Source organism: Oryza sativa, chromosome 4 (genome assembly GCF_034140825.1).
Source record: "Oryza sativa Japonica Group chromosome 4, ASM3414082v1".
Lineage (NCBI taxonomy): Eukaryota > Viridiplantae > Streptophyta > Magnoliopsida > Poales > Poaceae > Oryza > Oryza sativa.
Genome location: NC_089038.1, coordinates 35797437 through 35811131, shown reverse-complemented (window position 1 = coordinate 35811131; position 13695 = coordinate 35797437). Strand labels below are relative to the sequence as shown.

General features: G+C 44.8%; 4 protein-coding genes across 4 annotated transcripts; all 4 read right to left on the bottom strand.

The window, feature by feature from the left end:
- Positions 1-1640: 1640 nt before the first annotated feature.
- On the bottom strand, positions 1641-3089 carry LOC4337493 (pathogenesis-related thaumatin-like protein 3.5). The gene is made up of 2 exons (XM_015778293.3): positions 2226-3089; positions 1641-2143 (listed from the first exon to the last, which is right to left on the bottom strand). Exons 1-2 carry the CDS (start codon positions 2939-2941, stop codon positions 2023-2025), a joined length of 837 nt encoding a protein of 278 aa, XP_015633779.1. The 5' UTR covers positions 2942-3089; the 3' UTR covers positions 1641-2022.
- A 1359-nt stretch (positions 3090-4448) lies between these two features.
- On the bottom strand, positions 4449-7688 carry LOC9267787 (uncharacterized). Its single transcript, XM_066309518.1, has 3 exons — positions 7240-7688; positions 5924-6144; positions 4449-5295 (listed from the first exon to the last, which is right to left on the bottom strand). The coding sequence occupies exons 1-3, from the start codon at positions 7601-7603 to the stop codon at positions 4633-4635; spliced, it is 1248 nt and encodes a 415-aa protein (XP_066165615.1). The 5' UTR covers positions 7604-7688; the 3' UTR covers positions 4449-4632.
- Positions 7689-8421: 733 nt separating this feature from the next.
- On the bottom strand, positions 8422-9975 carry LOC4337492 (ASI1-immunoprecipitated protein 1). The gene is made up of 2 exons (XM_026025093.2): positions 9301-9975; positions 8422-8865 (listed from the first exon to the last, which is right to left on the bottom strand). Exons 1-2 carry the CDS (start codon positions 9757-9759, stop codon positions 8710-8712), a joined length of 615 nt encoding a protein of 204 aa, XP_025880878.1. The 5' UTR covers positions 9760-9975; the 3' UTR covers positions 8422-8709.
- Positions 9976-11723: 1748 nt separating this feature from the next.
- Positions 11724-13149, bottom strand: LOC4337491 (uncharacterized). The gene is made up of 2 exons (XM_015777909.2): positions 12490-13149; positions 11724-12402 (listed from the first exon to the last, which is right to left on the bottom strand). Exons 1-2 carry the CDS (start codon positions 12961-12963, stop codon positions 11929-11931), a joined length of 948 nt encoding a protein of 315 aa, XP_015633395.1. The 5' UTR covers positions 12964-13149; the 3' UTR covers positions 11724-11928.
- Positions 13150-13695: the final 546 nt, after the last annotated feature.

The following is a 13695-nucleotide window of genomic DNA, read 5'->3' as shown; positions in this document are numbered from 1 at the left end:
CACTCATTTCCTTTCAACTCTCTCTCTCTCTCCCTCAACACTCAACCTCAGCCCGTCCCCCTCCCTCCCCGCCGAAGGGGGAGCGACGACGGTGCGGGGCAGCGGCGGCTCCCCTCCCCCCTCCCTCGCAGATCTGGTCGGAGGAGGGAGGGGGGAGGCCGACGGGGGCGGCGGCGAGGCGTGTCCCGCGATTTTTTTTTGTGTGCATTTATTGGATTTTCACAGGCGGGCTGTTACCCCGACTACTGTAGGTGGTTGTCCCCCACGTCTGGAAAAATTACTTTTGGCCACCTGCAAAAATACTTTTTCTAGTAGTGATTTTCTGCCATATGTTGTGTAGACAATCTCCTTATATATTTATTTTGTGTGGGTGTTGTGGGCCTTTGGGGGCTACTGCTCGATCGACGATCATTGGAAGCAACAGTAGATCGCACGCCAATTGATAGACTTGGCTAATATAATGCCTCTAAGTACATTCTCAATCGATCGACCTGCAACATGCATGAACGATAGCCCCAAGTCAGAAATGCAAGTACATGTCTTTGCTCAAATCTGAGACTACCTATTTAATTAGTCATCAATCTAAGGATCGTTTAGGAAATATACCATTGAAAGTAATTAGGGGGTTATTCGATCGCAAGAACACGGACGACTTCGTTCATGGCAGGGATGGAAAAAAAATCGAGAACCGCAGACCGAACCGAGCCGACTGGACTGGCGGTTTCTTCGGTCTTGAGCTTCGGCGTCACTTTTTAGGAAAAAGTATACCGAAGGTCCCTCAACTTGTCATCGAGTTACAAAATCGTTCCCCAACTGCAAAACCAGATATCCGGCATCTCTTAACTAATCAAAACCGATCACAATAGGTCATTTGGTGGTTTTGACCCCGGTTTTATTCTACATGGCGGCTGAGTCAGCGTGGGACCCTTGTGAGCCCCACATGTGCTACAACTCCCTCCGTTTCAGGTTATAAGACTTTCTAGCATTGCCCACATTCATATATATGTTAATGAATCTAGGCACATATACATGTCTAGATTCATTATCATATATATGGATATGGACAATGCTAGAAAATTTTATAATATGAAACGGAGGAAGTAGCAATGAATGATGGGCTTGGCATATCTGGGCTCTCGGCTCTCGTGCGGCAGCCGCCCTCCTCCTCTCCCGCCTCGCCCCAGAGGCCTCCTCCCTAGCCGCCGGCCGGCTTGCCCAGAGGAGAGGGGAGGAGAGGAAAGAAGAGAAGAGAGAGAAAGGAGAAGGAAGGGGGATATGACATGGCACCCGACATGTGGGGCCCACGTGGGTCTCACGCTGACTCAGGCGCCACGTAGGATAAAACCGGGTTCAAAACCACTAAAGGATCTATTGAGACCGATTTTGATTAGTTAAAGAACGCTCGATATTTAGTTTTACGGTTGGAGGACAATTTTGTAACTCGGTGTACTTTTTCCCAGTTTTTATATCGGTTTTTGATCGCCTCTTGGCTGCGTGTGCTGGGCCGGTGCTATTTCGCTGGGCCGTAAGCAGACCGAATTAACGTCGCCGTCGTGAGCAAAACATTCTAATATTAAATTAGTATAGTATAATATACTTCCTTCGTAGTAGTATCAGAATAAAACAACATAGAATAGGAGTACAAAATAACCTTTGGACTCGGAGAAATGGATCATATCATATCATGATTCATGAGGGGTGCGTACTGTTGTCTCCATTGGACTGGCCCGCAGGGTACATATATATGATTGAGAAAAAAACAGAGGAAAAGGCACATCCACTTATGCTACTACTGTTGTCTCTCTCTACTGAATGATATACGTATATATATACAGTAGTACTGTATTCACATGTGAATGAACAAATCTCATGCGTGTGATGTGATGAAACGTACAAGCAAGCACCAGCTGTAGCGCGCGCGTACCGTTTGCTTCTCAGATGGATCGTCCAGGCAAGAAGACTAGAGTACTAGCATATATGTCAGGTTGGTTTTCTCATCCATGCCAATAATCAATTAATTAATTAGAGCGAAAACTGCAAAGCCAGAAAAGTGAAGAGCAGCGCAGAAATGACACTAGGCCAAGATCGGGTGGAGGCGCTGCAGATAAGGCGATTGTTGTGGTACGTGCACACAGGTCGCTTCCTGAAGATGATTAATCGAGCTTAATTAATTAGCAAGAGGAGAAATACTTTGGATGGATGAAAGAAAGAAAGGAGATGGAAACCTGGTGGAGCAGAAGGTGATGGTGTAGTCGGCGTTGGAGCAGGTGAAGATGCTGGTGGGATCGTCGTAGGCGTAGCTGTAGGCGGTGGGGCAGGCGGCCTTGAACTTCTTGGAGTAGAAGGTGGGCTGGCACGTCGACGGGTTGCCGTACATCCCCCTGCAGCAGTACTGGTCGGTGTCGAAGACGTCGCAGGCGCTCCGGCACGCCACCGTCCTCCCGTTCACCTTCTTCGACAGCTCCGACGGGCAGCTGTCCCGCAGGTCGCCGTCGCACCCGGCCACCGAGCAGTTGCCCTCCCCGTTGAGAGGGCGCACCACCATGGGGAGGTTGAAGCCGTCCACGAGGCTGACGTCGTAGAAGTCCTTGGTGGCGAGGGTGAACTCGGCGAGCGTGGCCGGGGTGGCGCCGGAGCCGCCGCACTTGAGCTCCGACCCGCAGGACCCCGTGGCGCAGGAGCCGTTGCCCGCCTGGTCGAAGTCGCACTCCGTCCGACCCCAGATGCGCCCCGACCACCCCACCGGCGCCGTGAACACCATCGATTGCCCCGGCTTCAGCGCGAACCCTCCGCCGCCGAAGCTCTCGCCGGGCGTCACCGCCGGCCAGACCATCGTCTTGCACTGGTTGATGATGGTGAACACGCGGGCCGACTCACAATGCCTCACAAAGCAGCAGCACAGGAGGGCCACAGCCAACCACACAACACCACCTCTTGCCATTCTTACTTTATTAGGTACCAATTGGATCGATCGATCGATCAAATTACAGCTCCTAGCTTGATTGTACGTAGGATCGGAGCATGCATCAACACCTGTCTGTATGTGATTGTATATATAACCTGCCAGAATGAAGAAGATTGATTGAGGCATGCAACAAGGAATACGTGCGACAACACATTAGGCATGGCCATAGCAGCAAGCAAGCAAGCAATCATGCAAATCATCTTGCTTGCAGTGCAGGAGAGGCCTGGAACCCCTCGCTCTTCCCTCCATTCGCGGTTAACTCATCGCATATTTGGACATCCGTACATTCCAGCCGGAGTTGAAGCTGAATGACAACTTTAAGTGGTGTTTGTATCATGGACTAAACCTATCACATAGGATGTTTGGACGTTAATTTGTAATATTAAATATAGACTAATTACAAAACTAATTACATAAATTAGAGCTAATTCGTGAGATAAATTTTTTAAGCCTAATTAATCTATAATTAGTACATATTTACTTTAGCATCACATACGCTAATCATGGATTAATCACTACTACAAAATCGTTTTTTCTTGACACCACCTTTTTTTTTCTCTAGCGGTTATACGTGCCAGCAAAAATATTACGGTGGGTGAGGGGCTACGGACCGCCAGCAAAAATAGATTTTCGTGGGTGACCGAGTTAAGAGGGCCGCTAGCAAAAGTCTACTTTGACTCCCTCCAATATATGTACAATTTGATTTGATTCGTTTCCATCTATCTATTAACTTATTAAAGTAATAAAAAAGGAGCCTACATGTTCACTCTCACGGCCTAGAAATTATCATATTAATCGGGAAAAAAAAACATAGTCAATATAATAATACAATTTACTCCCTTCTCTTTACTCTCTTGTTCTGTAATGACACTTATTCCTGTTTCTAGTAATGGAAATGGGGGCAGCAAGTGCCCTAGTTTTTTTTAAAAAAATATAAAAATATAATTTAGAAATAGCTAAAATTCGGAATAAAAAATAAAGGCAAAATAAAAATGTCTATTTTGCCTCCCTCTAGTCTGCTTTATATCCTCACGCAAAACTCGGTATATCGATTCTCTAATCTACCAAAACCGGTTGTTTTGCAAAACGGTTTGTTTGTAAGGTGGTTTCTGTCCTAGGTGACACCCACAAGACACATAAACAAACACGTTGACTTACCCTTCGTCTAATGTAGCGTCTACATGGCGCTTAAATATTATTAGTCATTCAAAAATAAAAAAAATAAAAGCTAAGAACCCACATGTCAGAGTCATTTCTCCCTCCCTTCGACAATCTCGGGCCACTCGATGCCTCCTCGGGCTCCCGATACGCAGTCCACAGGAAGGAAATGATCACCATGTAAAGATAAATGAATTTCATGCGCACCACAACCAACACGAAAACAGAATTATCTACTGTGCAGGTAAGATCTTAAATAAAAAACGAAGCGACACAACTCGAGGCAGCCCTTGTATACTGGAGTAACTACTGTAATGGGTAAGCAGGTTATATATTGCGCTAGTTTGCTTCAACCGGGAACATCAAACTACTAGGCGGAACGTACACAAATTGTCTAGTCATATACAGGCTGGATAAAGAGTATATATTACATATAGCGAATGACCAAATTTGCTGCAAGTAGGTACCACTGTGAACATTACACACCTGAGCAGCTGGCTAACTGAGAACTATTCAATATTATCGCAATTAAGAAGGGACCAAGCAACAGTTATTTCTACCTCACAGAAGCCTAATTTGCATGTAGCACAGCTTTCCCCTGATTTTTTGGGCCTGAAGCGAACCTTATCCGTTGTGAATAGGGCCTCATCATTTTGTGCAATCCCGCCATCATCATCTCTAGTTCTTTTACCAACATGTGTGGCTGTCAAAGAAACTGTCAGTTCTCCACTTAATTCTACAGTTACAACACGCCTTGATAGCTTGATCACATCATCTGAACCAATAGGCATTGTTTCTGCATCCTGGGAATCAAGCAACATAAAGTCCTCATGGCATATACTGGAAGTTGTGCAAACAATTCGTCCTTGGTATTCTTTTGTCCACGATCCTCTAACAACTTTGACTCTGCAGATAGTCGCCTCAACTGCCCCATTAAGCACCGCATATGTGAACTTAAACTTGCTGTACCACCCAAGCATGATTGGGTGAAATCTACGAACCAGCGTTACTGATTGTCTACCATTAAAAAACCCATTTTGTCTGAAGAGTTGAAAGCTCAATATTTGATCATCGGACTCTCTTCTTCCCTTTACTTTTAGTTCAACGTCAAACTCAACTGGGTCGACAATCAGAATTGCACGGGATGGACCTGTCAACTCCAAAAATGAATCCTGCAATCATCATTCGTACGTCATTATAATAATAATAATAAAATTAAATAGCAATGCAAGGATAAAACCAATACACATTGATGAAATAGTAATTGCTTACTTTACAGGACTAAAATTTTAGTGGAAGTGCATATAAGTTCTGTCGAAAATCTCCTAGGTTCTAGAAGCGACAATTTTATGCATACATATGCATGTCTTATGAATTAATAGTTTAGTACAGTGGCCAACCATCCCATGTCTTTATCATTATATATTTGCAAGTCTTCTCTTTTTTGTTTTCCAATTTGTTATTTTATATCATTAGTTGTTTTTGCATGTTTGAGTTGAAATAAATATGCTTATAAGAGCAGTTTTACTACTACCACAGTCCATATATTTCAAACATTGAATTGCCAAGAAGGTTTCCAGTTTACAGTAGATATTAGAGAACGTGGCAGAATTAAGAGGCGGAATTGCATTCATGATAAAATAAAATCGTGTTATCGTGTACACAGTAGTAAGGTGATTTGAATGTTTATAGCACTTGAGAGGGAGTACAAAATAACAGTACCTGCAGCTAGAAATGAGCAAACAAAAACTAAAAAAAATCCAAATAATTAAGATAATTTAAAAATGGATGGTACTCCACCTTCTGAGTGAGAATTTGACAATCATCTCTAGTGCGGTGGAACAGAAGGTTGCGATTATGATCCACAGAGTCCCTGACAGCAACCAAGCCATAGACATGCAACGGCCACTCGAGACCCTTTTTGATTCTTACCACCTCTATGGAGAAGATCTGCAAGGTACTATCACAGCAAGCATATCTTGCGATAGGCCCATGTGTATATCGCATGGCGGGCACAGACGCTGCAAACATAAGAGTTATGCATGCATGCAATCAGAAGACATAAGAATACATTGATTATGATCCATCTTTACTTATAATAATTAGAGGCTCTTCCAGAAGCCCTCTGTCAATCCTAGATAAGAACATTAATTTAATTTAGAAAATTAAAAAAAGAAAGCTAGAAATCGCACATTAATCAAATAAAAAAAGATCTTGATCACCCAATATCCATAACTAACGTACCATGTGAGGATATACTTATATAGTACGTGTCGCACCTTGTGAGGAGATACTTATAGAGCGTCGCACTATGTTAATGCAGAAAGGATCCAAAAAATATATAGTGAGTCATGGACCTCATGGTAGTTGAGAAAATGGCCCATGCCACATGCGCACGGCAACAAAAAAATTTGATATATTTGTTATTGGGTTTGATTCGAAAAACGAGTTCAATTTTAAGAAGAACTTTGGTTGGATACAAGTTTTTCCAAAGCGTTTAATAGATTCTAGTTGTTCCTTCTTTCTTAGGTACATTCATCCAACTAGAGCTTGGAGTCTATTCTCTTCATTAGTGATCATAACAATGTTTTGTATGCATGGTTCCTATACTCCTATGCACATTGATGTACATGTTCTGGTTTCTTAATAACAAACAAATGGAATGTAGATTGATTCATTGTACTCTCCTTTTAACGCAAATAGACATGCAGCTTATGGTTTCCAAGGAGTCATATTGAATATTGAGTGAATTAGCTCCTGCCAAATCTCATGCAGCAGCACATAACAATAACAAGAATATTAATCTGACGAGATATTGATACTAACAGTAAGAGCACCCGCAATGGTAAAGTAAGGTGCTCTCTATAAAATATGTACATCTCAGCAATAGACTTAGATTAATAGTAAACTACCTCAATAGTATGTCTACATGGGTATCTATAGCTCTCTAATCCATTGCCTCGTTTTTCTCTATAGACTATCTCCAGGTTAGTAGATAGTTTTGCTCTCTCTCTTCATTTAATCTCTTCTAAGTAGGAAAATATGCTGACATGGATCTCTTGTAGAGAACATATAGATAACCATTGCGGGTGCCCTAATAAAATTGGATTACGTACTTGTGCATTGGAAGGGACCATAACGGGAAGACAAAGAGGAATCCCAAGATGTACGGTAGTTGCGAATCTGCTCCTCCTCGTCCACCTCAGTGTACTTGTCCTGCAACTCCAACTTCACCTGCCGCAATTTTTCCTCCATCTGCACCGGGTCCAGCTCCTCCTCCTCACCGAACACCAATTCCGCGCACCTCGAATCCCTACACCCATCCTCCTCTTCCTCCAACATAGGAGTATAATTGTTCATCCTTTCTTCGTCATCCTGGTCATCGATCCTCCTTGACTTAGCAGCAAAGGCCTCCTCCTCCTCACGGCGGCACTTCCGGCCTTCGCCGCCTCCTCTCCCCTTCGTCTCCGCCGCCTCCATCGCTAAATGTATGAGATCAGTTTCCTTCTCTTTCACTTCTTAAGGCGTTCCAAATGTCCAGTGGGCCTTGCCCTGGGCGGCTGGGCCTTCATCAACACAAATTGAACGGAATGCAGCCCATTACGGCTTAGGCTCAGGTTTTAATATTCTCATTTTCACTCCACTATTAATATTGTTTCAGATGGATAAAAAATTACTCTTCTAGTCGCGTATATATATATATATATATATATATATATATATATATATATATATATATATATATATATATATATATATATATATATTTAACATCAGTTCCCGTGATATAAAATAAAGGATTGGCTTGTTCACTTCGTTCAACAAAAGAAACTTCAAGAGGTCAGGTGGAGATGTGTAGTAGTAGTGTTTAGTTTGACACTTGACCAAATATTGGTAGCAGTTTTGTGAGTAGAATGGTCTAGAATTATCAATAATTCGCAAGGTTGTGTTGGTAATGACATATTTAGTTTGTTATCTTAGTAAATTTTGGTATCACCAAAATTTCGAATAGTTGAGAATGGCAAGGAAGTAAACAAGGCCAAAATTTTAAGACTTCCAGTTCCATACACTCTACAGCTAACTTCAGTCAGGCCTACAACAGACGCCTTCTCCTCCTCGAAATAACTTATCAATACATCCACGAGTCTCTGAAACTAAGCAAGAAAAGCATCAGCTTCTAGTATACGACAGCACAGTTCAATGCTTGGTAATTAAGCAGGCTTCATCATATAAATTAAGACATACTTATGGTAACCATCTCGCAGGACGTCAGAGAATCACAAGGAAGAAACCAGTGCTGTTGTCAATAGCCCCTCCAGATAAATTATAGCAGGCAGGCAACTATCTTTACACAAAGGATATGCCTTTGATCACGCCTAATGCGTGCCTCAAACCAGTCATTGGATTATTACTTCATCTCACACATTGACATGATTTATCACTGCCCTAAAGGCCGAGAGAGAGAGGTGGGGAGGGAGAGGGAGAGGGAGAGAGAAAAAAAAAAGGTTATTAGGCATGTTGCTGCACCGGGAAGGCGGGAACTAGACCGGACTTATGAGTGAGCGAGCAGCTCATGGATTGGATTGTCAAAACTCATCGGCCAGGCTGACTCCATAATGCTGAGCTAGGCTCTTCATGTTTCCGTTCTGTACGACATTCTCCAGCATGTCGTACTTATTGTAATTTCCATCGAGTAATTCCTGTTGCTGCTTTGCCAGCTCCTTCTCCTCTTCCAATTGATTCTGGCAGAAAAAACACAAACAAAACACATCAATGCCATGTTACAAGATCAAAACAACAGCAACTTGGTCCTGGTAAGCAATAGCATCAAGATCCCAAAATACTGTCCTGCTACAAACACAATACTTGGACTAACAACGCTGGGCAAGCGCATAATAGTTCTCCAGTCGCGCTTACGGTTATAGTTACTCGTGTTAAATGCAGAATGTGTACTCAATTATCCATTTCTAAATTACAATTTACAATGTCCCGGCGAAAAAATTAGTGGCCTACCCCACTATTCTCCTGAGCAATGGTCTGCCAACTGATTCATAACTGCATATCACTACGCAGAAACTATGCTGTTTAAGGCGTACTGAGCATAAAACAAACATAAGATGGCGATTCTTAGAAGCAGTGAAATAAATAGTTCATCTAAAAAGGAGTCACTAATTTACCTTTATGAGTGCCATATTTTCTACTTCTTGCCTTTTTGCTAGGATCCTCAATTTCTTCATTCCTTGATACTCTGTTCCATCTTCTTGTTTTACCCACCGGAACTCTTTCCTGATGCCAGGGTGAGGAGGGCGCTCCCGAAACATCTCGGGCTTTGCACATATAGCTCTTACAGGCCTTGGCATCCCGCCAATTATGAAAGGGAAATCATTCATCAAGTCTAGTGCAGCCTTAGCTTGTATTTCGTCATCCAATTCCACCAATGCAGCAGAAGGAATGTCATACGGGACTGTGTAATTAACAATGAACTCCACATCGACAACATTTGGACATTGGGCAAGAGCTGCTTTAATTACTGAGCTCGTGACTTGAGGGGAAAGATGATCAATATAGATCGTCCTCTTGACCTTCTTCTCGAAATCAGCATACGCCTTCTTAGCATCTTCATCGGATGTCACCATGGGAGCAGGGGCGGATCCAACTTGAGAACCCCCAAACTGTTACTTGTATTCTGAAATTAAAAGAAGAGTCTCTTCCAGATCTAGAAGAGAAGCTAGGGTTAACGAACGAACGCAAGAATTATCCAGACAAAAGTAGTCCCGATGGGAGAGAAAGATGAATCAGAAAGGCGCCTCTCCTCCCTTGTTTTGTTCAGCTGCGACTCGTCTTGGCGGCGCAAGGAGCGGAGGAGACAGATTTTCCTTCTTTTATGCCGCCAAGGTAAGGAGAAGATACTCGGAGAATAGCGATGGCGATGCCGATGCCGATGAGAAGGAGCGATGGGAGGGAAGCAGCGGAGATTGCGCGATTGCGCGTGAGGGGATTTGCGATCCGAGGCATTGTTCGATTACGCTTAGATTCAATCCGGACCGGGAATAACAAGTTCAGTAAGAAATTTATGATAGATACAATGAGAGATCAGGATTTATTTTGGGTCGGAAAACAATTTACTTATGATAAGGACAATAAGAGACCGGAATTAGTTCCACACCTCTTGACTAGTGGATTGATTCCCGGTCTCTTATTGTCCCTATTATGAGTAAATTGGTTCCTGGCCCGGAATAAATCCCGGCATCTCATTGTATCTATCATAAATAAATTTCTTGCTATACTTTTCATTCCCGGTCCGGATTGAATCAGCGTAAGGCCTTGTTCGGGGACCGAGAGGCCCCTCCTTTTTCAGTTCGGCTAGGGGTAGCGAGTGTAGGTTGAGGAACTGGGAATATTAGAAGGGATCGAGGGGGTCGGGCACGTGATCTAGCGGGCGAGACAGAAGGGATTATACCACGTGATCTAGTGGGCGAGACGGAAGGGATTATACAGATTCAGGCCACTAAGAAGCGTAATACCCTACTCCTGTGTATGATGATTTTTCTGATATTTGAAAGCCTCTAAATCTCTGGTGTACAAGTTAGGGTTAAGTGTTCCTATTCTAACTTGTTCTCCTCCCTCTCACTAGACGTCTACCTCCTTTTTTACTCCAAGAGGTTATTATATGAGTTGGGCGTGCCGTCCAGCAAGAGAGCAAACATTCTCTATATTAAATGTGTATCTTGCGCTACAGCTTGGAAATCGTCTGAGCATCAGCTGTCGAGCGAGGCCATCAAATCACGCCGGCTGACGCAAGCCAACATGGAGGGGGGTCCCTGTCATTCTTCATTTAATGGTTGTGGAATGGAGGCTTGGATGCGCGGGAATGACGTTCCGGCTGCTGTGTCTCCCATCATCTTGATGGGACAGGGCATACCTACCGCACGCCGCCTGACGTCCGGGCAGAGCAGCTTCAGTCGACAGCGAGACGACGCGCTTGACAACGTCTCCAAGGTGTTCCACTGATGATGGATCGGCGGCGGCGATTTAGGCTGTGTTTAGATTCAGGGGTGAAAATTTTTACCGTGTCACATCGGATGTACGGACATACATTTGAAGTATTAAACGTAGACTAATAACAAAACAAATTACAAAATCCGTCTGTATACTGCGAGACGAATTTATTAAGCCTAATTTAATCCGTCATTAGCAAATGTTTACTGTAGCACCACATTATAAAATCATGGAGCAATTAGGCTTAAAATATTTATCTCGTAATTTATATGCAAACTTTATTTTTTTTATCTATATTTAATACTCTGTCCAAACATTTGATATAACGGGGTGAAAAACTTCAAGTGATCTAAACAGGCCCTTGGGATTTGTGGAGACTTGGGGAAGGACGGGTCCTAGTCAGCCTCGCTATGCACATCAATGGATCTACATCCACCGATTGATTGTATAGTAGTACTCCGTATGTGCTGGTCTGGTAGTTTGCAACAATCATTGGCATATGTATACTGACGACTGTACACAAGGGGAAATCTCGAAAGATAAGCATACTCAGCTCTGTGTATTTCATTTTCTGCCACCTGATCGATCGATCTCATCAATCTGCAACGAATTGATCGTTTGGTATAATAACGAATCTGACTGGGAAATACAGTACATACATATTTATGGCTGTTGTTGGATCCGCAAAAAGGAAAAAAGAAAAGGAAGAATGCACAGATCAGATCGTAGAGAGAAAGGAAGAAAGAAGCAGCAGGAATGGAGGTGATCCGAGGAGCAGGTGATAATAATGAATGAATATGATGGATTCAGAGGTAAATGCAGGACTTGTCGAGGGAGATGGGCTTGTTGAGCTTGGCGGGGTTCATGAGGACCTTGCACTCGATGGCGCGTGTGAACTTGGGCTTCACCAGCGCCCCCAGCACGTACGCCCTCGAGTGCACCGTCGTCCTCAGGATCATCGGCACCGGAGCCATGCTGCCGCTGCCCTTCCCCGCCGTCAGCGTCGGCCCTCCGCCGTACAGCGGCACCTTGTTCCCCATCACCCCCACGCTCACCGTCCTCCGGCTGCTCCGGGCCTGGTAGAACTTGTTGAGATCGCCGGACGCCAGCGTCAGCTGGCTGTACGACAGCGTGAACGGGTCCGCCGTCACGTGGATCCCGAAGAACGTGCCCGTGTTCCGGTACGTCAGCTTCACCGTCGAGTTGGTCGTCGCCATGTCCGTCGGCACCAGCGACGCGTCCGTCCCCGCCTGGATTATGAAGTTGTCGAACGTGATGCTCTGCAATATAATCAACAGTACCATTATTTATTTGTCATTTCATTCTACGAAGCACTAATCAAATGAAGAAGAAAGAAGAATAGTTACCTTGATGACTATCTGTGGCTTCTGGGAGCGGCTGGCGCCCCAGAGGACGAGGGCGAAGAAGGAGAAGAGGACGACGAAGCCGAGGACGAAGATGAGGAAGTACTTGCAGCGCTTGGGGATGCCCCTGCGCTCGTCCTCGTCGTCGAGGAGGCCCTCCTCCTCGATCACGCCGATCTCCTGCCACCCCTTCCCCGCCGGGGCGCCCTTGCGGCCGGAGCTGGACTTGTCGCCCTTGCGCTTGGGGTGGCCGGAGAAGCGGCTGGACGAGGAGTCCCTGCCCACCGAGTGCCGCGGCGACCCCATGGGGCTCAGCGCCGGCGTCGAGTGCACCGACGTCGCCGTCTTCTCCCCGTCATGCGAGTCCCTCGACGGGCTCTGCACGTAGTACACCGGCCGCCCGCCGCGCGACGTCGGGGACCGCGGCGGCGACGATGGCGCCAGGCTCGTCACCTCCGAGTCCGTCTTGGCGTGCATCTTCCTCGTCTTCTTCTTCTTGATCTGCTTGCTCCTCTGCTCTCTCTCTAGCTTCTTCTTGATCTGGCAGTGGAGCTCGCTAACACTAGCTAAGCTAATGACCACTCCGTGGTAGGAGTAATACTAATAACTATAGAGAAGAGATTCCTAAATCTAATACAGTGATGACTAGCACTAGTAGTACGTGACAAAGGCAGGAAGGCCGCGGCTAATTAAAGAATAGGAAAGCAAAGGAAGCAGCGTGTGTTAGTTGGATCAAAGCGTCGGTGCTCTTTGGACTCTGGAGGCCAACTAATTTTTAGTTTCTTTTTCAGATACTAGCTAGCAGCACTACTAGTGGAGTACAAACATTGCACTACCATGCATAATTAGTATTTAGTTTTACACTTGGTTTGTAGCACATTATACCTTCAAAAAAGAATCATTTTTAGTCTATATAAATGAAGTTATATCCTACTACTATCTATTGGAGGAAAGTACTACTGGTATTTATTCTGTAGGATTATTAACAGGCTAATGTGGGGGGTGAAAATGAAAATGCAAATTTTCCGTATAAAGTGGGTGGTTGCATGTTACACGGAAGTGAGCAGAGCACTGGTATGGCCATGTGACGGTGATGTGCCGGGATTCGTCGGTTGCGGCATGAGAGAGAGAGCCGGACGGACCGACAGTTCATGCGAGGCTGGCTTTCCCATTCCCAGCCAGCTCACCATCTCGCACTCGCTCGCAGCT

Coding starts and splice junctions, on each gene's coding strand:
- LOC4337493 (XM_015778293.3), bottom strand. CDS start 2,941: ATGGCAAGAGGTGGTGTTGTGTGGTTGGCTGTGGCCCTCCTGTGCTGC. Junction 2,144..2,225: donor ATCACCTTCTGCTCCACCAG/GTTTCCATCTCC, acceptor AATCATCTTCAG/GAAGCGACCTGTGTGCACGT.
- LOC9267787 (XM_066309518.1), bottom strand. CDS start 7,603: ATGGAGGCGGCGGAGACGAAGGGGAGAGGAGGCGGCGAAGGCCGGAAG. Junction 6,145..7,239: donor TGGTCCCTTCCAATGCACAA/GTACGTAATCCA, acceptor TTATGTTTGCAG/CGTCTGTGCCCGCCATGCGA. Junction 5,296..5,923: donor GTCAAATTCTCACTCAGAAG/GTGGAGTACCAT, acceptor TGATGATTGCAG/GATTCATTTTTGGAGTTGAC.
- LOC4337492 (XM_026025093.2), bottom strand. CDS start 9,759: ATGGTGACATCCGATGAAGATGCTAAGAAGGCGTATGCTGATTTCGAG. Junction 8,866..9,300: donor AAAATATGGCACTCATAAAG/GTAAATTAGTGA, acceptor TTTTTCTGCCAG/AATCAATTGGAAGAGGAGAA.
- LOC4337491 (XM_015777909.2), bottom strand. CDS start 12,963: ATGCACGCCAAGACGGACTCGGAGGTGACGAGCCTGGCGCCATCGTCG. Junction 12,403..12,489: donor AGCCACAGATAGTCATCAAG/GTAACTATTCTT, acceptor ATTATATTGCAG/AGCATCACGTTCGACAACTT.